This window comes from Petaurus breviceps, unplaced genomic scaffold (genome assembly GCF_028583685.1).
Source record: "Petaurus breviceps papuanus isolate PSGF00001 unplaced genomic scaffold, PetGlider_PUasm1.0 38, whole genome shotgun sequence".
Taxonomy (NCBI): Eukaryota; Metazoa; Chordata; class Mammalia; order Diprotodontia; family Petauridae; genus Petaurus; species Petaurus breviceps.
In genome coordinates this window covers 96,440,486-96,464,316 of record NW_027186304.1, presented here as the reverse complement: position 1 = coordinate 96,464,316, position 23,831 = coordinate 96,440,486, and the positions used below count along the sequence as shown (strand labels likewise).

The following is a 23,831-nucleotide window of genomic DNA, read 5'->3' as shown; positions in this document are numbered from 1 at the left end:
ATTATAGAATTTTTTACTTAAAAGGGAAAATTTAAATCATTTAGTTCAACGTTTCATTTTATAGATAAGCAAACAGAGTCCCAGAGTGGTTAAGTGATTTGTTTGAGGTCACACAGCTAACTAATGGCAGAAATGAATTTTGAAGCCAGATATCCTGACTCTCATTTCCCTTTTCTCTCCATTCAGCCATACTGACAGTCATTAGATATCTACATAGTCTATAAAAGTCATTAGTCCCCACTTCTTATTCTCTAGGTTACTATGGATATTATTTCTTAGGAGCTGGATTGTTCTTTTTAGATATGAAATATTATTTTCACTAATATTTTAATATCACGTGGTTAGAGATTTTTTGCTGTGCTCTCACAATCAGATTTTTCTTAATCTTGTACATATTCTGTGATATATATTCGGGTGTGTGTGTGTGTGTGTGTGTGTATTTGGAATAGAACAACTGAAAATTTCATACTACAGAGACACTACCATTTATAATTACAGTCTGTGTTATTGGACTGATTAGTTTTAATGGGATATGTTTGTTAATGCCACTCCACAAGAATTTTGTTTCATAGTGTAAGAAATAAACAGTCCATTTAACCTTCTAATCTAGGATGTTCTTTAGCTCTTAAGTCTCTTCCTTGCAGAGTGACCCAATCTGCATTATGTTTTGCCCAGATGTGAAAGTACTCTTTTCCTCTTAATGGAGATATTTAGGTTTCAATCACAAAAAGTTCTTAACTTATTTACATAATCACATTCTGATTTGTCCTGATTTTAAGAACCAAAAGCTTAATTGGCAGGCTGTTGGCCAAAATGCACTTTTCTTTAAATAAAATATTCCCCAGACCCTTTTTTCTCTTACTTGGAAAAATTAATCTATAACAAATATGCTGGCTGAACATAGTATGGCATAAAAGACAAAGATTTCACCTCAGAGTCAATTATCTGGATTCAACATTTGCCTCTGACATATACTGGCTGTGTGAGCAAGCTGTGTCACTTAAAATCACTGACCATGGGCAGGAAAGCCATAGTTTTAATCATAGTGCTTTAGGAAACTCTTTAAGACTATAAGTTGAAAAGCAAGTACCAATCTGCATTGGTAGAGAGAATTTTCCTACTCAGAATTCTTTATTTCAATAAAATCCCAAGTCTAGTCCATTTTCAACTTGTATGATCTCTTTGAGATACAGCCCTAGAAGTGGTATTGCTGGGTCAAAGGGTATGTACTTTTTTATTGGGCATAGTTCCAAATTGCTCTCCAGAATGGCTGGATCAGTTCACAACTCCACCAACAATGCATCAGTGTTCCAATTTTTCCACATCCTCTCCAGCATTTATTATTTCCCTGTTTTGTCATCTTAGTCAATCTGACCAGTGAGATGTGGTGCCTCAGAGTTGTTTTGATTTGCATTTCTCTAATCAATAGTGATGTAGAGCATTTTTTCATATACTTATAGATATCTTTAATTTCTTCCTCTGAAAACTGCCTGTTCACATCTTTTGGGGAATGACTTGTATTCTTATAAATTTGACTTAGTTCTCTGTATATTTCAGAAATGAAGCCTTTATAGGAGACACTGGTTATAAAAATTCTTTCCCAATTTTCCACTTCCCTCCTAATCTTGCTTACACTGAATTTATTTGTACAAAAACTTTTCAGTTTAATGTAATCAAAGTTATCCATTTTGCATTTCATAATGCTCTCTTTCTCTTATTTGGTCATAAATTCTTCCCTTCTCCATAAATCTGACAGGTAAACTATTCCTTGCTCAAATTACTTACAGTATCAGCCTTTATATCTAGATCATGTAGCTGTTTAGACTTTATTTTGGTATACAGTGTAAGATACTGGTCTATGCCTATTTTCTGTCATACTATTTTCCAGTTTTGCCAGCAGTTTTTGTCAAATAGTGAGTTCTTATCCCAGAAGCTGGACTTTTTTGGGTTTATCAAACAGCAGATTACTATAATCATTGACTGCTGTGCCTCCTGTATCTAATCTATTCCACTAATCCACTACTCTATTACTCAATCAGTTCAAAGTAGTTTTGATGACTGCTGCTTTATAATGCAGTTTAAAATGTGGTAGGGCTAGGCCACCTTCCCTCACATTTTCCTTAATTCCTTTGATATCCTGGATCTTTTGTTCTTCCAGATGAATTTTGTTACTATTTTTTCTAGCTCTATTAAATAATTTTTGGTAGATTGATTGGTATTGGCCCAAGTCTAGTCCAAAAAAGAAAATTAAAAGTATGTTGAATTGATAAATACTTTAAATAAGAAGTCATCTGCATTCTCTGAATGGTGAGAAGCTTTCAGTTGATGGAACTTCTGAAGGTACTGACATTTACAATGGACTCAGCTTTTATTTCCATTTTGTTGTGTTACTAACCTCATCAAAATCATCACCAAATCCAACACGCTGAGAAAATGCTTCTGAGATTTCCTGGGCGATGTCTTGCTGTTCTGTAATCTCTTGCATCAGATCATCTATTTTGTTAATGTCCCTGGGGAAATAATTTTTTATTGAAATATTTTGAGTTTTCAGTTTAAAATCATGAATTTAAAAGTAACTCCACATAAAAAATGAACCCATTTACTTTAAAGTCCTTGATATTTCACCAATCTCCTACAGTAAGAGTATATAAATAATGTTTATCTTTTTTTTTTTTTTAGTTTTTTTTTTTTTAAGCAATCGGGGTTAAGTAACTTGCTCAAGGTTACACGGCCAGGTGTTTCTGGGTGGGTGCTAAGTGTCTGAGCCCGGGATTCGATCTCCAGGTCTTCTCAACACTGGAGCCGGTGCTCTTACTTGCTGTGCTACCTGGCCACCCCTAATAATGTTTATCTTTATAAAATCAACTTTTAAATATTTGCCTTGTAAATGAAAAATCTTACCTGAACAAATATAAATATTGACCAAATGGCCTCTGCATTTGGGGAATGATGTCATATAGGGATTTTAAAAAGGAAGCTTCTTATGATAATGACCAATTTATTTTGTAGTTAACACAAGGCAAGACACCTTTTCCATAGTTTGGTTGGGGAAAAGGGGGGCAGAAATTTAAATTGAGTCATAACAAAACAAAATTTGGGAAATCCAGCTTTTTGTTAGATTGTTGTTATAGGTTACCAGGTACTATTCCACTAAGGTGACATCATAAGTGGCAGTTCTTGGCAGTCATTATCAGGAAGCAGCCATTAATATAAACATACAGGACAGTGCAAGAATGTCCTTTACAGATACTGATTGCTCAGGGACCTTAGTTAATTGCATAGGCCTCTCAGTTGTCACTAATGCCACTGGCAAGTTAATTATGAATGCTACAGAGGCCAGCCTTAGATCTAATGATCTCTGAATGACCTCAGTCATCATAATACAAACACTCAAATGTCCACAGTGCTAGGGTGTATGTATAGTGAATCGGGATACATAATATGGTAAGGGCTTTCCGGGTCCCTGGTCTCCCATAGAAAGACCTTGGCAACCTGAAGCCTCACAATTATCTAAATGCTATGGATCCCAAATTAAATCTACATGATCCTAGATGTGAATCATGTACTTGGCAAACCTGAGCAGGTCTACAGCTTTTTTTTAAATCAACTACTTGTATATGGAAGGGAAATGATTATTCTTCTCATCCAAAAGTTCTTAGTAAGCACACCCATATAAGTACTGTTCTGTTGGGATATGTCAACAGATACTGCCCCAAACCCCTAAGATAATAAATCAATCCAATAGTCCCAGTTTCTGGGGATGTTATAAAATGTTTGGGAATAACTATGGAGAGAGTATGGGAGGTGGAAACAGGAATGGGATAATATTTGACTCAGGAGATGAATTAAAACAGAGAGGGCAATCTAGGGCAATGCTAAGTTTGGACATTGTCAGGGAAGGAGTGGAAGCTAGTTGTCTGTAATTGCAATATTTAGCTTCTAATTATAGGATCTATTTTAGAATACAGGAAGTACCAGTGTCATTAGAGGATTCTGACTTTGATACATAAGTAGAATGTTCTCCCTGTGGTTGTCAAAATGGTAAGTCAAACTGATTGTTAAGGAAGTTATCCTGTCTAATTATGGGCAGATCCCAGCCTTCCCTTTTCTCTGCTCTCCCCTTACTTTGTGGTACCAGAAGTACCTTCTCTCAGGTAGCCCATGCTCTGGACTCTCTCTAGCCCTCCTCTGCATCAAAATATGCTCTGAAAAAATTAAGGACATCACTCATATCCTAGTATGAATTTAAATGTCTGCTACTTCTTTCAAAATTTAGATTTTAAAGTGTATCTGTAATTATAAAACTTTGCCCCTCCCTCCCACATTGGTCAAAGCCATTTCTTTCAGCAAAAAGGTAGAGGAGAGGCAGAGAATAGAATTCCTGGCCTCTGAAATCATACCATACAATAGGTAACTTTCTAATCCACCCATGCATAATGGGAGCCCTGAAACCTGGATTTGTTTTCTTTTCCCCTCCTAATAAAGCATTCAATTCAGCATATACTACACTGGATTTAAGGAAGAATTGGCCAGATCACCTTGGCACAGATGAAAACCATTCTGCTTGTTCCTTCCCAAGAATAATTTCCAGAGGAGGAACTGTCGTCTGGGAAAGAAAACCAAAACCACTCACATATTTTCATGAACTGCTTTCATAGCTTTTGCAGCAAGGCCCATGTTCCTTAACACTTCTGTGTTGGTATGGGAATTTTCCAGGGCCTCTCTCTGGAACTCAATGGTGGAAAGTGTGCCATCAATCTGAGTTAACTGTTTCTCAAACCTCTTCTTTCTCTTTAGTGCCTGTAATGCCGCTAGGTAAATAAGAAGTCAAGTTTAGAAAGCCAGAGGCCAATTCATCTGTTCAACAACGATGTTTTGAGTGCTTACCCAGCATTCAGCATGGCGGATTCGGCAACAAGGACATGAAGACATTCAAAAATAAAACTTGTCTTTTCTACCATGTCTCCCATTTCAAAGGGACAGGGACTAGAACCTTTGATTTCTTTGGTATAAGGGTGGCACAGACGAGGAAATTCACTACCAATGCAGGTCGGGATTCTCCAACTTAGAGTTACCTGGAAGTGTAAAAGTGAAGTGTCCAGGTCACTCAAAGTGACATAACCTGCCCAGGGTCACACAGCTACTATGTCAAAAGGAAGGACTTGAGTCATGTCTTTCTGGTTCTGAAACTGGCTGTCTATCTTCTATAACTCTCATAGAATTCCTCCATTTCATAGGATCATAGATTTAGAGTTTAGGGCCTTGGAGGGGTGGTTAGGTGGAGCGCCAGCCCTGGAGTCAGGAGGACCTGAGTTCAAATCCGGCCTCAGACACTTAACACAAAAACTAGCCGTGTGACCTTGGGCAAGTCACTTGACCCCAATTGTCCTCCAAAATAAAAAAGGGCCTTGGAGATCATCTAGTCTAACTCAATATTTTTACAGATGAGGAAACTGAGACCCAGAGAGGTTAAGTGACTCTACCCAGATCACACAGGTAGTAAGTGGTATTGCTGAGGTTCAAACTCTGTCCTCTGACTTCAAATCCAGCTCTCTTTGCACCATACTGATGTAATCCTAATAAAGCTGCCCCCAGCCCCAATATTCTAACTTCATTATAGGCCTGGCCCTAGTGAACAGTGGGCCCACTGCACCTACCTACCCTCCCCCCACCCCTGCCCACCAATGTCCTAACTTCTTTGTATATGCCTCACTGCTCACTGGAACAACAGGTGTGTCCCTGAACTCTTAGTTCCCTCAGAAACAGCAGGAGGATCCAGATGATGGGAACCTAGCTACTGCCTTTACAGACCCACTCCCACAGAAACAGGTGTGTTCTTGTATTCAATCACAATCACATCATCCATCTAGCCCAAGACAGGACCACAACAGCCAGCCAGTTGGAGGGCAGAATGACCAGAATGTTAAGCCACTGAACCATAGATGGGACCCCTCCTCCATTACCTAATCCCTCAACAAACCACTTCCATTACCTAATCTCTTAACAAACTCCTCCTGCCTTTTTTAATATTAATTATATTCCTCTATTCTATGTATGTAATTGCATCTTTACCCTATAAAAATCCATCTTGCTTTCTCTCAAGTTGCTTATTCCTCTTGGAATTTAGCCCTCTTCAAGCGAGGTGTCAATCTCAATAAATGCCTATACTTGGAGTAGAGGTGGTCTGACTGAATTCTTTGAGAGGGGTTCCACCAAACATCATGAAATCACAACAGTTTTTGGGTGGGCAAAGCCCCCACCTCAACAGTTTTTGGCATCCCTGGGCTTAAACCACAACAATACCATGCTTCCTCTTTCCCTCCTGCCTTCGTGCATATTATTCTTGCAAAGAACTAACAAATAAAAAAGAAGACAAAGAAACAAGTCTCTTTTCCTATAAAAGACACAATGGAATGGACAAGGTATAGCTCATAGACTTTATCATGATTCCATCAATGTGGGTATTCCCTCCACTAATGCACATCACAACCCTTCTTTGCCTTAGTAGTCCATCTGTTTTAAGTTGCTGTAAACCAAAACATGTTATTACCTGATGGCCAACATTCAGCTTCTCTGAAATTGACTAGGCTAGAACTTAGACAACAGATATGCTTTATCACCAAGCCTATAGATAAGAGCTTTCCAGCAAGGGAGGCCTGCCAGAACTTGTGCTCTGTTGGCAGAGTTTTTGAGAACCCAAGATCACCTCTACATTATGATGAGGCATCTAAGGAGAGATTTCATGAAGGCTGATTTTATACTGAAACATTTCCTGTGTTGCCCTTTCTTAGAATAGTTTAGAGCTATTCAAAGAGAGTGGATTGTGGAGAAATATGTGTGAAAACAACTAGAAACTGAATACCAAAGAAAACCCAAAAAAAGACCTGAAGATATTAAATTGTTTGGCTTCACTACCAGCCCTGTAAAATGATTCTAATAGAGAGATTTTCTCCAGCTGACCACTGGAGAAGGATGATAAATAAATGAATGAGAATTTGAGGAACAAAAATAAAAATAGAGTGTAAACAGTGCATGTGCTAGATGAGAAGAATTTCCCTTCTACAGCCAATTAATTGATTTTTAAAAAAAAATCTTACATCTTTTCAGGTTTTCCAACTACATGATTCATATCTAGGGACCTGCAGAGAATCTGAAGAAAATGTGGTCAGAACTGGAAATGTAATGAAATATATGTCAGGGGGAAAAAGAATAAAAATCACCACAAGATTTTATTCTTCCCAGATTAGTCAATCAACAAGCATTTATTAAATGCTTACTTTGTGTAAGACACTGGAGACAAAAAGACAGGTCAAAATATAGATCTTGCCCTAAAGGAGCTGCCATTCTATTAGAGAAGAGAGATGTAAACAACTACATATAAATATAAAATGTGTACATATAAAATATACATAGCATAAAATGGGGAGTAACTTCATAGGTAAGGCTCTGGATAAAGGAGCTGGAGAGAAGGGATAGGATCCTTGCAGAAGACAGGACTTCAGGTGAGTCTTGAAGGAAGTCAGAGGAAAGAGATATATTATAGTTAATCAAGAAATGGGGAGGAAAGAGATGGCTATTGCAATCCATCTAAGATTTAATGAAACTTCACAGAAGAATGAGACCTACCACAAAGAATATGAACAAGCAGATTTCAGAAGAAGAAATCGAAGATATCTATAGTCATATGAGAAAGTGCTCTAAATCACTTTTGATTAGAGAAATGCAGATGAAAACAACTTTGAAATACCACCTCACACCAATCAGACTGGCTAATATGACAAAAAAAGAAAATAAATGATACAGAGGATGTGGGGAAATTGGGACACTAATGCACTGCTGGTGGAGTTGAAAACTGATCCAACCATTCTGTAGAGCAATTTGGAGCTATGCCCAAAGGGCAACCAAGCTATGTATACCCTTTGATCCAGCAATAGCACTACTAGCTCTGTATCTCAAAGAGATCATAAAAAAAAGGGAAAAGAACCTACATGTGCAAAAATAATTTTAGCAGCCCTACTCATGTTGGCAAAATATTGGAAATTGAGGAGATGTCCATCAATTGGGGAATGGCTGAACAAGCTGTGATATATAAATGTAACATACTATTGTGCAATAAGAAATGAACAGGCACATTTCAGAAAAACCTGGAAAGATTTGGATAAACTGATGCAAAGTGAAATGAGCAGAACCAGCAAAATATTGTACGTAGCATCGGCAACACTGTATGATGATCAACTATGAAGACTCCTTTTCTCAGCAACACAGAGATCTAAGACAAGGCTGAAGGACTCATGAAGGAAAATGCTATCCATATTCAGATAAAGAACTGATGGACCCTGAATGCAGATTGAAGCATATTTTTTCACTTACTTTATTTTTTCTTGTGTTTTTTTCCTTTTGATCTGTTTCTTCTTCCACAACTGTGATGAATATAGAAATATGTTTTATATGATAGTATATGTATGAACTATATCAAACTGCCTACCATTTTTAGAAGAAGAAAGGGGAAGAAGGGAGGGAGAAAAATTTGGAATTCAAAATCTTGTAAAAATGAATGCTAAAAATTTTCTTAATATGTAATTGGGAAAAATACTATTTATTTAAAGGAAGGGGGGAAAAAAAAGAATTATACCTAGCATTCTTAGACCTGCCAAATTCTTCCTGACTGAGGTCTGACCTCTATTCACTATACCATATTACCTCTCTTAGATTTTCCTTAAATACGTCAATAAAAGCCTTTTGTTTTCATCATAGAATGCCTCTGACACATAACAGCAGTGTGATCCTGCGTCTCAGTGGCCCCAGGCAACTCTTTAAGATGAAAACTTGCTGAACAGCTATCATTTTTGTTGGGGAGATTTTCCATCGCTCAGGACTTAACTAAACCAAGGAAATCAATCTTGAATTTTTTAAAGGAAGATTATGTGGCTTAATTGGGTATATCCAAGGCTAGGGATATGGAAATTAAGGCACAGCAAGACTAAGTGTCCTTAATCTTGTGACTTGTCCAGGGTCATATTGTCTTGAGCAGAATTTGAGTCTTGGTATTTTGAACTTTTTTTTTTTTTTTTGCATAGAGTATTTTTATTACTCACAAAAAAGTCTGTATGCGATTTAAGAAAAGTACATGAAAAAACTTTAACAAAACTACTTATCTGACCATTAAATACAGAAAGATTATAAGTACATCTTCAAGAGACCTTTGGCCTATTTCCAACATATTTAAGTCTGAAAACAACAACAATAACAGTTGTCCCACTAAGAAATACAGAGGAAATCAACAGACACTTCAAGTAGAAGATCATCAACACAATTTCTATTCTGTGTGCTATGTAATAAACACATTTATGGTTCACATCTCTTAAATTGTGAACATCTTACTCAAGATAATCCACTCAGCCTATGCATTCTTTTTTCTTTTTTTAATTAAATTTTATGTTTATTTTTAGTTTATATCATCCATTTTCACAAGATTTTGTTACAAATTTTCTCCCGGTCTTTCCCCCCCCCCCACCCCCCAAAAACAGTGACCCCACTGTACACCCCCCCCCCAATCTGCTCTCTCCTATATCCTCCCCCATTCCCCCTCTGACTTTCTGGTAAGACAAGATGGATCTCCATATTTAAACATTTGATTTTAAAACTTGAATTCCAGATTCTTTCCATTCCTCCCTCGTCACCCACCCTTACTGGGAAGATAAGCAATTCAATATAGGTTGTACATGTGTAGCTATGCAAAACATTTCCACAGTGGATATATTGTGAAAGACTGACTATATTTCACTCCATTCTATCCCTCCCCCCCCCACTTGTTCTATTCTCTACTTTGAACCTGTCCTTTTTCAAAAGTGTGTGCTTCTAACTACCCTTCCCCCCCAATCTGCCCTCCCCTCCATCATCCCCCCTCTCATCACCTTCCCCCTACAGTATTTTGAAATTCAAATATGTCCTATCTCCTTCTCATACTATAATGATAGCATATATATTAATAAAAGCATATAATATAATAACAGCATTTATACAGCACTTATTTAAGGTTTACAAAGTACTTTACAAATAATATCTCATTTTATCCTCACAACAACCCTAGAAGAGAGATGTTATTATTATTCCCATTTTATAGGTAAAAAAACTGAGGCAGGCAGAAGTTAAGTGACTTGCCCAGGGTCAAAGACTTAGTAAGGATCTGAGGCTGCCTTTGAATTCAAGTCTTTCTGACTCCAAATCCACCAGTCTATCCACTGTGCTATCACAAGAAGGATACTAGGGCAGTACCTGACACACAAACTGGGACAGAAAAAAGCTACAACTAGAGCAGGTCAATGGTCCTGCAAAAGGTGAAGTTTATACATCACTACACCAAGTTCTTGCCATCCCTCCCAAATTATGATCCCAGACAACACAGACATTAGAGAATCCTGAAGAGACCTGAGTGCTTTGTGGAGATTTGTGGGGTCTTAGGGGTGATTGCTCTTCTGCCTCTGACTGCTGGTAGAAGACGCCACTTAAGTGAGATTAGTTGGAAGATAAAAGTTGGCAGCATGGAAAGTTCCTGGTGAAGAAGTTTCCAGCAAATTGAGAAGGCAGGAGAAAGGGATGTTTCTAAAGTTAGAGATAGCTTGCTGCAAGAAAAATTAGGCCAGCAAAATCAGAAGTTTTTAAGACTGACATGTTGAACTGGGTAAGAAATATCAATTTTGTATTAAAAACAAAAGGAAAAGATGCAACCCTCCCCCACAAAAAAAATCTAGAATGTGTTCTGGATTCCATTCAGACAAAACCTAGACTTCTAGATCTTCTATATATTTATATAATAATACATTGAGTCGAGATTCTAGAATAGATATTAAAAGGGATAAAATTTAAACAAATATATTTATGTAAATTTTAAGCATATTTATATACATATAAATAAAAATCTGAAAATTGCTACATAGAATCACAAGAGCTTAGCATTATAAAGGACCTTAGAAGTCATCCATTTATCTAGTCTAACATTCCACCCCATGAAAGAATTTCCTCTATAATATCAGACAGATAATGATCACCCTTTTTCCCTCCCACTTTCTTGAAGCCCTAATGCTGAGCCCTGGCTCCTCAAGGGCTCCCACTGTTCCACTCTCTTGAGATCTGCACTTCCCAATATTAAATGTCCCATAACTGAAATAACTTTTGGTCCCCCTCTGTACTGTGTTCCATTCCCTCCAGACTTTGTTTTTTTTTTAATTCAATTTTTAATTTATTAATTTGTTTCCTTTTAGTTTACAGGATTCAATTCCACAATTCCTTGAATTTCACATTTTGTCCCCCTCCTTCCCCTCCCCCCCCATGGCGTCTTATAATCAAGTATAGGATCTGTAAGTACTTTCACATTATACAATGGTCAGGTTATAAGGATGGATTATACCAGCTGGAATGAAAAATGGTAAAGAGGACATAAAATCAAATAAGAGAACGAAAAAGATCAGGTATTTTGCTTCCACCTGGATATAAATTTAGTTCTTTCTAGTTCTTTCTCTGGATGCACGTTTTTCTCTCCATCATGCGTCTTTTGGGATTGACTTATATCCCTGCATTGTTGAGAAGAGTCCAGTCTATCAAAGTTGGTCATCACACATACGTTGTGTCTGTAATTGTGTACAAATTCCTCCTGGTTCTACTCTTCTCACTCAGCATCAGTTCTTTTAAGCCTCTCCAGGTAAATATGAAGACCGCCTGCTCCCCGTTTCTTATAGCGCAATAATATTCCATAACATGCATATACCACAACTTGTTCAGCCATTCCCCAATTGATGGACACCCCCTTAATTTCCAATTCTTTGCCACAACAAAAAGAGCTGCTATAAACATTTTTGTACATATGGGTCTTCCTCCCATTTCTATGATCTCTTTGGGATATAACCATAGGAGTGGTATTGCTGGATCAAAGGGTATGAAAGTATTTATAGCTCTTAGGGCATAGATCCAGATTGCTTTCCAGAAAGGCTGGATCAGTTCACAACTCCACCAACAATGCATTAGTGTTCCAGTTTGCCCACTCCAGCATTTGTCATTTTCCTGTTTTGTCATCTTAGCCAATCTAACTGGTGAGATGTGGTACCTCAGAGTTGTTTTGATTTGCATTTCTCTGATCAATAGTGAATTAGAGCATTTCTTCATGTGCTTATAGATAGCTTTAATTTCTTTCTCTGAAAACTGCCTGTTCATATCCTTTGACCATTTATCAATTGGGGAATGACTTGTATTCTTATAAATTTGACTCAGTTCTCTGTATATTTTAGAGATGAGTCCTTTGTCAGAGACATAGGTTGTAAAGATTCTTTCCCAATTTCCCACCTCCCTCCTAATCTTGGTTACATTGGCTTTATTTGTACAGAAACTTTTCAATTTCATGTAGTCAAAATTATCCATTTTACATTTTATAATGTTCTCTAATTCCTGTTTCGTCATAGAGTCATTCCCTCTCCACAAGTCTGATAGGTAAACAATTCCTTGTTTTATCAGACTGCTTACAGTATCAACCTTTATACCTAGATCATGAACCCATTTAGACTTGATTTTGGTATATGGTGTTAGATAATGGTCTATGTCCAGTTTCTGCCATACTATATTCCAGTTTTCCCAGCAGTTTTTGTCAAATAGTGAGTTCTTATCCCAAAAACCAGGGTCTCCCTCCAGACTTTGTTTCTGCTAGAGATTATCCAGTCAACTAATAAGATACTAATACTTCAAGGTGGTTTGATTCATTAAACCCCTCAAATAACCAATTAGGAAGCTAACTTTCAATCCCACCTATATACAACCTTTTTAACTTTGGCCAGGTTATGTAACTTCTCAGTCTCAGTTTCTTCATCTGTAATAATACACTATCAACCTCATAGATTTTCTGCAAGGATCAAATGAAATAACTACATGTATGTAATACACTATGTAAATGTTAGTTTAATACTTACATTTTAACAACAGGCTACAGTGTTTTAATTAAAATAATCAAATTAGTGATTCAGAGATTTTAAGCAAAGGAAGAAAGCTTATCAGCTTTCTGTTTAGTTATATTATCTATGTCTCATATTATCTATATAGTTATATAGATAGATAGATAAATAGATAGATAGTAGACCTTTCCCAGAATTCTTCACATCAGGTTACACAAGCAGCTGTCTACTTATGCATCAAGAAAGACCTAGGCAAGCGTTCCCATAAACAAGAAACTGTCTCTGACCTAACCTACAGTAAAATGTAATTTGGAAACTTTGAGACTTCCCTGTATGGCACATTCCCAGAAGCTGTCAATCTAAAACATAAAGCCAGTAGTATAAAATAAACTATAACTTCAGAAATTGTAATAATCTATAAAGCAATAATCTGTAAACAGAAGAGTGACTGATAGTCATGAATAAATCTAGAAAACTGAGAACTGGATTGTTTAAGAGCATGTCAGTCTGCATTCACCACTCTATAGCCAAGACAGAATACATCTGAACGACACAAATATTCTAATTTATTGCAAACATATACTTTTATCAGAAACTACTAGAGCTTAAATGAGCTTAAAACCTTTTCATCTGCATTTTTTTCATAAACATTTACCAAAGAACCTTTTGATTGCTAGTTAAATTTCCATATTTGCACCTATGATATTTTGTGTCATGTAACCCATGGTGCTCACAGCTGTGATGGAGCTGCAGTGTAAATACAGAAGTTCATATCTGTAAGCTTCCTTCCTTAAGCCTACAGAAAGACCACACTTCACGGTAACAATTATCACAATTATCTAGAAAAGGAATGCAATCTCTGTGTCATCCACAAGGTGGTGATCTCCATGAGTTGGTGACTCGACCCACAGTCCCAAACCTAAAGTTTCAGCAATGGGACCTTGACGCCCCCGTCCTTCATGACAAAGAAGTCAGAAATCTCAAGGGCGACAAGAGGCCCAGTTGAGGAGGAAGACAGCCTTAGAAGGATGGAGCACAACCAGTACAAAGACATGAAAGAGAAAAATGGAGAGGATTCTGGGAAGATAGTGAAATAAGACAGGAAATACTGGGCTCTCCAAATTTGTCCAACAAATAAGATAGAATATCACCTCACAGTAAACTTTAAGCAGCAGAAATAATCAAAAGTCGGGCAAAACAGTTGTCCTCCTGAGATAACTTGGGAGGACCTTGGGGAAGACCTGACCACTCTGGGCAGAGGCTTGGCCTAATTGAAGTGAAAACACCTCCAACAGACTCTGCTAAATCTACAGTCAAATCTGGGGGTGGGGGGAAACTGGATCAGAAGGCAGCTCCAGCCTCAGGAACTTTCACCTCATGGAATGTGGGGGTTAAGCAGCTAAGTAGGGATAGACAGAAGGACCCTCTGCTGTTGAGGGATGCCAGGCCCATCTGGGCTGACCAGATGCAGTCCAGAGCTGTGGATGAGAAGGAGCAAGCACATACCAGTGAATGTGGCAGCATACAGGTGGGGACCATGCTGGCTGCAGGCACTTGTAGGAGAACAGGGTCCTTGGCTTCAGTTCCAGGGCAGAGGGGAGAACTGAAGTTTGCAGTTACAAGAGAGACTACAGACAGCAAGTGTCTTTGCAGTGACAACATGGCTGGGGTCCCTTTCTGTGACTCAGGGGAAGGGAGGAGTACCTGAGGTCAACCCCTAGATAATGTTTAGAAAACAACAGTACAAAAACTTGAAGCCTGAGGTATCACCCCCCCACACCTAAGGCCTAGAACGTGACTATAATAATAAGCCACTAAAAATGATAATTAATAATAAGTAAGCAAAGGAGAAAGAACCGAAATATAGATAACTACTACAGGAATAGAGAAGATCTGGGTTCATACTCAGAAGAGAGGGAAATTTAAAAAGTCACTCCTACTTTAAAAAAAATGTCAAATGGTCACAAGCCCAAAAAGCACATTTGGAAGAGCTTTAAAAGGACTTTTAAAAATCAAATAAGAGAGGCAGCTAGGTAGCACAGTGAATAGAGCACCAGCCCTGGAGTCAAAAGGACTTGAGTTCAAGTCCAGCCTCAGACACAACACAAAAACTAGCCGTGTGACCTTGGGCAAGTCTCTTAACCCCAATTGCCCTCCAAAAATAAAAGGCAAAAAAAAAAAAATCAAATAAGAGAAGTTGAGAAAAAAAATTAGGAAAAAAAATAAGAGCAATCCAAGAGAATCAAGAAAGTTATGAGAAGTCAACCAATTGGAAAAAGAGATCCAAAAACTTAAGAAAGAGAATAACTCCTTAAAAACTAGAATTGGACAAGAAGTTAATGACATTATAAAACACCAAAAAATAATAAAACAAAATCAAAAGAATTTTTTAAAAAGCAGAGAATATGAAACATCTCATTAGAAAAACAACTCATCCAGAGGACAAATCGAGGAGAGACAATATTAGAATTGTTGCACTGCCTGAAAGTTATGATTTTTTTAAAAAAAGAATCTGGATGCAATGCTACAAGAAATCACTAAGAAAAATTGCTCTGATGTTCTAGAACAGGCCTGCACAACCTGTATCCCTCCAAAGGATTTTGGGAAACCCATGAAAAATGTCGATGTTTTCCTCTACATTTTTCGTGGGTCACCCAAAATCTTTTGGCAGGCAGTAGGTCATGCAGGTCTATTCTAGAATGAGAAGGTAAAATAGAAATATCACCACCTGAAAGAGATCCCAAGATGAAAACTCATGGGAATATCATAGCCAAGTTTCAAAGCTCCCAGGTTAAGGAGAAAATACTATAAGCAACAAGAATAAAACGATCGAAATACCGTGAAGCTACAGTCAGGATAACACAAGATCTGGCAACTTTTACCTTAAAAGAGCAAAGGACTTGGAACATTTGAAGAGCAAAGGAGTTAGGTTTGCAATTAAGAATAATTTACCCAATAAAGCTGAGTATAATCCTGAACAGGGGAAAAAAATGGACATTTAATGTATTGAAAGACTTGGGAATTTATGACAAAAAGACCAGAACTCAGTGGAAATTTTGACATATAAGATCCAGGAGAAACCTAAAGTAAACATTAAAGACCAATTATAAGGGACTTAGTAAGGTCAAACAGTTTACTTCTAATATGGGAAAATGTTACCTGTACTCTTAAGAATGTTATCATTACTGGGATTGAATTAATGATTGGATGATTCTAAAAAATAAAATTGTGTAGGAAGAAGTAAAATGTAGCAATTATCTCATACAAATGAGGTGTTAATGAAAGAACTGGAAACACATGGGGGTGCGGGCTACTAATGCTGGAACCTCATTCACATCGGAACTGGATTGAAGAGGGAATTGTATATACATCAAAAGAATATGTCTTCTAAATTTATAAAGATATAATACAGCAAGGGGACAAGATAAGGAAGAGACTTTTAGAAGAGTGTGTAGATTGAAAAGTAGGAGGGTAGTAGGAGAGGATAAGGCAAAGATTCTTAAAGGGGTGTGTAGATTAAGGAAGTGGAGGGTAATGAAAGAGGATGAAGGAGGGATTCTTAAAAAGGGTACAGATTAGGGAGGCAGTGGTTAGAAGTAAATCTAAAGCATAAGGAGGCATAGGGTAAAAAGAGTGAGAGGCTAATAGAGAGGGAAAATAGGATATAGAGAAATACACAATTGGTATAACTTTGAATGTGAATGGGATTAAATCATTCATAAAATGGAAACAGATTGCAGAATGGGTTAAAAGTAAGAATCTGACAATATGCCACAAAAAGAGGAAAAAGAGAAATGGTGTGGACAGAACGTTGAGTAGGTCAGTTAGCTGGACTAGAAAGAGTATATAAGACAGTAATGAGGGGCGGCCAGGTAGCACAGCAAGTAAGAGCACCAGCCCCAGAGTCGGGGTGACCTGGGATCGAATCCAGGCTCAGACACTTAGCACCCACCCAGAAACACCTGGCTGTGTAACCTTGAGCAAGTTACTTAACCCCAATTGCTTTAAAAAAAAATAAGACAGTAATGGGTAACAATAATAAAAAAATGTAGGGTGAGCCCGGGTTGCAAAGAGCTTTATCAGAATGGTTTATAGTTGATCCTAAAAGCAATAGGGAACCTTGAGTAAGAAGGTGAGATGGCCAAACCTACTAGTTAGGAAAATCACATTAGTGGTTCTATAGATGATAAACCAAAGTGGGGATAGACTTGAGGCAGAGAGACCAAGTAAGAGGCTACTACGATAGTCCAGGTGAGAAATGAGGGCTTGACCTAGAATGAGGGCTGTATGGGAAGAGGAATAATAACTTTGAAAGATATTGTGGAAATAGATGCATCAGATTTGGCTAGGAACAGCAGTATGTCTGGGAGCAAAGACAATAGGTTTGGTTTTGTCAGTCCTTCTGTAATACTGAAATAGCATTAGTGACTCCGTTTTGCCCTTATCCACCATTTTGTGAAATTAAATTTCAAAGTCACCTGAGATTGGAGAAATCACAAGATTACTCCCCTCTTCCCAATCTAAGGTTACAAAACAACCCCTTTTTCCTTCTCTCCTGAGATGAATAATAACCCCAAAAGACAAAATTTCTGTATAATTAATACTCCATTTATTAATTAGGCTAGCTGGCAATCAATAAATTGATGGTGAGTGGTTTCTCTCCATATCCAAAGAAGTCAAGGGAGACCCTGAAATGCCTTAAATCCCTTCTGAAAGGGGACTCATCTGACAAGTGACAATTAACCCTAATTGGTGGATATTTAACAAGGGGGTGGACTAAAATTCTTCAACTCCTCCTGCTAAGACATGGCTCAATTATGACACTCCCAGCTTCAAGGCATCTGGCCAAGGGGAAGCCATCTCCACCTGGACCTCTCCAGCTAATTTTCTCCTTCTTGAACTAAACTGCCCTAAACTCTAATGAAGGGGACCAAGGACAAGAGGTTTCTCCCTCCAGATTAAGGCTCACCCAGACTAGATTCTGTTTATACTCTAAACAAAAACTAGGTCTCCTAATTGTGTAGGATCCCACCCAAATACAGAGCATGTGCCTTGAGGGCTAGATGCAAATCTCAAGAGGACTGACCTTTTCAAGAGATGGATTTTAAGAGAAATAAGAGGAAAAATAATGGATCACAAATTAATAATTATTTATTAATATGATAGCATAATATTAATTTCTCTCACTCCTTAGTGTTTCTTGATTGTCTCCCAATCCCCTCCAGCTAAACCTCATCTTTACCTCATTATCTACCAGTCCCCTCCTCCAATAAGAAACCAGATGTCTTAACCCTTTTCATCCTGGTTTTCATTCCCTGAAAAGTATGTGTTAATTGTGTAAAGATAAAAGTTCTGGAATCTTGGCCAAGAACCTTGAACCAGGTTGTTTTGAAAACTGCATGCACAACTAAATAAATCATTTGTCTAGATGATACTAGTTTCCCTCCCTCTCCTCTCCCTCCCCACCCCCCCAAAAATTCCTGACATAGTTTGCTTTACAGAGATAAATACATAGTTGTATTTTAATGTCCAGCACTTCATTCATTACCTATTCACTTCTTATGTGATACCATAACAGTAATTCATTCTGAAATAGCAAAAGATCTATTAACAATATGGACACTCCCTCCATTGGTGTAGATTGTCATTTCTCCATACCTTCTCATCTTGTGCAACTCTTGTCCATGTACTCTCATACATCCTCCTTTGAAGCTCTACCCAAAATTCCACACACACAACCCATTAAAATATGAACACTTGTTTTAGGGAGCACTTTGGGGCCATTCAAAACATGCAATTGGGGTGGCTATGTGGTGCAGTAAGTAGAGCACAGGCCCTGGAGTCAGGAGGACCTAAGTTCAAATCCAGCCTCAGACACTTAACACAAAAAACTAGCCCTGTGACCTTGGGCAAGTCACTTAACCCCAATTGCCCTACCTTTCCCCCTCCTATGCAATTACTCAATGGCATAGTGGAAAGACTACTGGACTTAGAGTCAGAGGACTTAATTTCAACTCCATGTTCTGTAACTGATTACCTATCTAACTTTGGGCAAGTCATTTATCGTCTCTGGGATTCAATTTCCTCATGTGTAAAATAAGAGGGCTGACAAGTTTACCTCTAAGGTCCTTTCCAGCTCTGCATCTATGATCTCATGATTGTGTTCCATTGCCTGTCTAGTTCATTGCCCATCTTTAGTGTTTGTCCAAATATATATGTGTGTGTATGTATACATGTGCAATAAATATGTAAGTATATGTACTGATGGACAAGTACTGAATCCATCTAGGTGTATATAATTATTCAGACAAAGGGCGTTCTTAAACCATTTGATGTTTTCTGTGTAGATGTTGTTGTTCAGTCATTTTTCAACCCTGTCCAATTCTTCATGACCCCATTGGAGATTTGTTGGTAAAGATATTAGAGTGTTTTGCCATTGTCTTCTCTAGCTCATTTTACAGATGAAGAAACTGAGGCAAACAGGGATAAGGGGCATACCCAAGGTCACACAGCTAGTGTTTGAGGCCAGATTGAATCTCAAGAAGATGAGTGCTGCCCCTCTTGAGTACATAGACTGAACTCCTTTGAAATGAATTGAATTTGAATTCAGTCGACTCCACAATATCCCTGGACTTGATGCCATTAATACAGTGTTATCCACAAACAGAAGCATTGGAGTATGCTTTTCCACTTGGACTGTAATTGGCCAGCCTCCACGACAGAGGCAAAAACCTTTTGTGAGTACTATCTCTTTGCTTTATGTCTCCCCTAATATCAATAACTAGGGGGGATCATCAAAGTTCTTTCTGTTGTCACATATATACATATTCCAATGAATCTTTTATGATTTGTATGGGAAACACCTTGTTGAAGAAGATCACCTAATATAACATTATGCTCCAATGAATCATTTTTTTAAATAATCAAAAAACAACAGAATCAGTAAAATAACAACAAACAGGAACAGTAAAATCCTGCATTTTCTGTAGTTTTCAGTTGAAGTGACTATAAAGATATAGTCTGTTGTAGAACATAATTTGTGAAAGCCAATCTGTTCCCTTCATAAAAAAAAAAATCTCTCAATACACGTTTAGATCGTTCTCATAAAGATTTTATTATAGGGATAGGAAAGTAGGCAGATGTATCAGTAGTTACTGATGCTTTCTCAGTCAGCTTTTTTGGTAATAACATCTATGACTTTTTCTGAATATTTATTAACTCTCTCTCTTTCAGAAACTTTGAAAACTGATACTTCAAGTCCTTTAAAATTGTGTCACCTCCAGCAAGAACCTATTCTGTGTACCATGTACAACTGTTCTAGTTTTTTTCTTTTGCATTCTGGCTTCATTTATAACAAGAATGTCAAGAGTGATACGATTTTAATTTCTCCAGTAGAGAAATGACTACTCTGTCACTAGACAAGGACCGCAATTTAAAGTACAATTAGAGTATAAGTTAATGTTTACAGCTAGCCTAAAAATTGATTCTTAGTACCTTCCCTCCTCCCCCCTTCCCTTTCCATTAATTTACAACCTGCTGCAGAATTGGAAGATAGCCAAATAGGACTAAGGACTATTTTTTTTTTTATTTCTTTGTTTCATAGATTGCCAAAGCCAAAGAATTCATCATCAAGAGACCAACCTACTGGCAAAGAACCTCTCAGTTGTTAGCTAGGCTGTCTCTCAGAAAGTAAACATAATCTCATCTTTCTAGCATATCCCTTCTAGGGCTTCCACTTTGCTGGCATAGCCTTCAAGAATCCAGGGTAACCCACACATGATGATGAGTCATCAAAGTATGACTTGAGAAGGAACAGGAATTTAACATTATAAAGTATCTATTATAATGTAAACATAATAATATAAAAACAGGAGTTAAATAATCTCAGCATTTTCTTTAGATTTCAGTTCTCCAGTTGAATACCATTCTTAAATGTAGTATAAGACAATCATAAGTACCTGTCACCACCCAAAAATACAATCAAGTGAAATGTTCAAATCCTAGCTGCTCCCAGTCTTGTCAAGCTGGTTAAGTGACTACAGAAGTTCCGAGGCCAAGTGTTATTCATTAACTAAAAGTTATTTTATATTTATTTTTTCTAAATTCTATTCTATTCTGTTTTCAAAAGAATGTGAAATATTTCCTAGGAAGGGAACTAAAATTACTTTCTGAAACTTAACTCTAAGTACTTCACAAACTATGTCACATTAAAATAGTAGACAATGTACATCCTAAAATTTGAACCATGAGAGAAAAAAGATGAAAAAGTATTACTTAAGTACAGTTCAAGCTTACATCACAATTCTGGTAAAAAACAAACTATGTACACATCATTTAAAACAACTGAGAAACCAAGAATGCTACCTAAAAAACACTGAGATACAGGTAGACTATCCTACATACCTGACTGGTACTATAGAGATTTGGTCTGAGGACAACGTAATACCAGAATAAGCAGAGCTGCTTTTCTGAGGTTTAACCCTGAGCTGACACTAGTGCTCTGTACATAATGGGCCCTTAATAAATCACTGAATCAACAAATGACACTGTCATTAAAAGGGAAAGAGAATAAAATGTGCACCATAAATGAGGTAAGAAATATAATGCCACCTGGAAGTAAAGGCCAGGATGAAGAGAATAGAAGATGAAGATATTCTTGTGGGCAACAATTAATGATATTTGTAGCCATATACAGGCAGGCTTGGGAAAATGAAAATGAAAAATACAGCTGCTTAGAAGTTAAAAGTAGAAAACGAACACTTCTCTTTATCTGAACCAATCCTAATTTAAATGTTACAATAAATTCAATCAATCAGCCAACCAACAATCATTAATCAAGGTTTCAGACTCTGTGCTAAGTGCTAGGGTTCCAAAGTCAGAAGCAAAGTAGTCCCTGCCCTCAAGACACTTATTTTAGTGAAGACAATCTATTTATATAAAGAAATACACATGACACACAAAAAAGCAGATATTAATCTTGGCAGGGAAGGCACTAGCAGCTGAGTGAACTAGAAAATGGAATAAGATGGAATTTTAGCTAAGTCCGGAAGGAAACCACGGTTTCCATGAGGAACAGTTGAGGAAAAAGAGAGTATTATAAATATGTGGTACAACTAGCACAAAGGCATGAGGAGAAATGGAACAATGTGTGTGCACACCAAGCAGTCCTGTATAGCTAGAGGCCCAGAATGTGAAGTACTTCAGATTTCAAAAAGAGTAGTTTACATTTGATGCTAGAAGTAATAAGGAGTCACCGAATTTTATTGGGTAACAATGATTAGGGTAATGATGGTTAGAGTAGGAAAATGACTTTGGTGTCTCTGAAAAAGATGGACTGAAATGGGCATAGATTTAAGGGAGGAAGAACCAGCAGGAGATTATTATAATAGCCCAAGGTGAGAAATGCTGAGGCCTGACCATTATATGACAGGGCTGTTTGAGTGGCAAGAACGAACATTGGTGGAAATGGATACAACAGATATGGCAACTGATTGTCTTTGTGTAGTGAGTGAGAATGAGGAGTGGAGGACAACATTAAGGTCACAAGCCTGAGTGACTGGGAGGAATAAGGAATAGGAATAAGGAAGTTTGAGAAAGAGGGGAAAGATTGTTACTGTTGTTTACTTGTTTCAGTTGTGTCCAATTCTTCATGATTCCATTTTGGGGTTTTTTGGGCAAAGATACTGGTGTGGTTTGCCATTTCCTTCTCCAGCTCATTTTACAGATGAGGAAACTGAGGCAAACAGGGTTAAGGCACACAGCTAGTAAGTGTCTGAGACCAGATTTGAACTCATGAAGGTAAGTCTTCCTGATTCTAAGCCTAGCACTTTATCTACCTCACCTCCTTGCCACCCCATATGGAAAAAATACTGAGTTCTATTTTGGAAAGGCTGAGTTTGAGATACCTATACAGTACTTCCGATTGGAAATGTTTATGGACCAATTCTTCTCTGAGGGGAGGGTGATGGAATTAGGGCAGTGCGTATCACTATATGCTACCAAATGTGCATGCACAAAACAGGCTTTCTGTAGGGGCCATCTTCTTCTGGCCACTCTGGTAGTTGCTAGGCAGGGGACACTACAGAGAACAGCTCTACAATTTTATCTAAGCACAATGTACCCCTTAATCTGGAAAAAGCCATTTGTTCCTCAACAGCTAAGCTTCCTCAGAGAGAGAAGTCAGGGATATACTGGAATAACTGCTGCTAGGCTACAACTTGCCTAGGTATTGGAAACATTTGCTACACCCGTTCACCCCTGGAGAAGGATCTGGGACCTTAAAACCTGGTTGGTTCCCTGCTAACACAATGACCAGCAATGGGGATTTTCGCTTATTTACCTTTTAATTTTCCCCAGTATCTAGACTGGACAGTGTCTCGAACATACAATTCAATTTATCTGATATACATTTACAAAGTGCTTGTTATTGTACATGTAGACCCCTAAGCTAGTTGCTATGAATACAAAGATAAAAAACACAGTACCTGCTCTCAATGTGTTCACATTATAATGAGGTAGGTGCAGTATATAAACAGATAATTATAGGACAAGAGGAGGTATGAGAACAAAGAGGAAATTCAGACACAGTACTCTAGAAAAATTTGAGGAATTTGAGGAATCAAGGAAGATTTTTATGCTAGAAATTCCATCTGAGTTTTGCCAAGAAGGAAGAGAAAAATATCAACAGTTGGAAATGTAGAGGGAGTGAGACTAGGTGGTATGGCAGCAAGCACCCTAGCATACCCAGGATGGCTGCTAGCACAGCTTCTTTGATCTGCTTTTTCTAAAGGAAAGCAACTGAAAAAAAGGGTTAACAATTTTACTTTAATCAAACATATATCATTTACCTAGTTCAGGGGGAAAAGTCAGCACCCTGAACTTCAGAGAAAATACAAA

General features: G+C 37.6%; 1 protein-coding gene across 1 annotated transcript in view; it reads right to left on the bottom strand.

Annotated features, from left to right (window-relative positions):
• CHMP4C (charged multivesicular body protein 4C) overlaps positions 1-23,831 on the bottom strand; it is a 46,016-nt gene that overhangs the window by 3,604 nt on the left and 18,581 nt on the right. Inside the window, exons 2-3 of the mRNA XM_069100195.1 lie at positions 4,634-4,811; positions 2,396-2,510 (exon numbers count right to left, since the gene is read on the bottom strand). Of these exons, the coding sequence (XP_068956296.1) occupies positions 2,396-2,510; positions 4,634-4,811 (293 nt within the window). The remainder of the gene's footprint in view (positions 1-2,395; positions 2,511-4,633; positions 4,812-23,831) is intronic.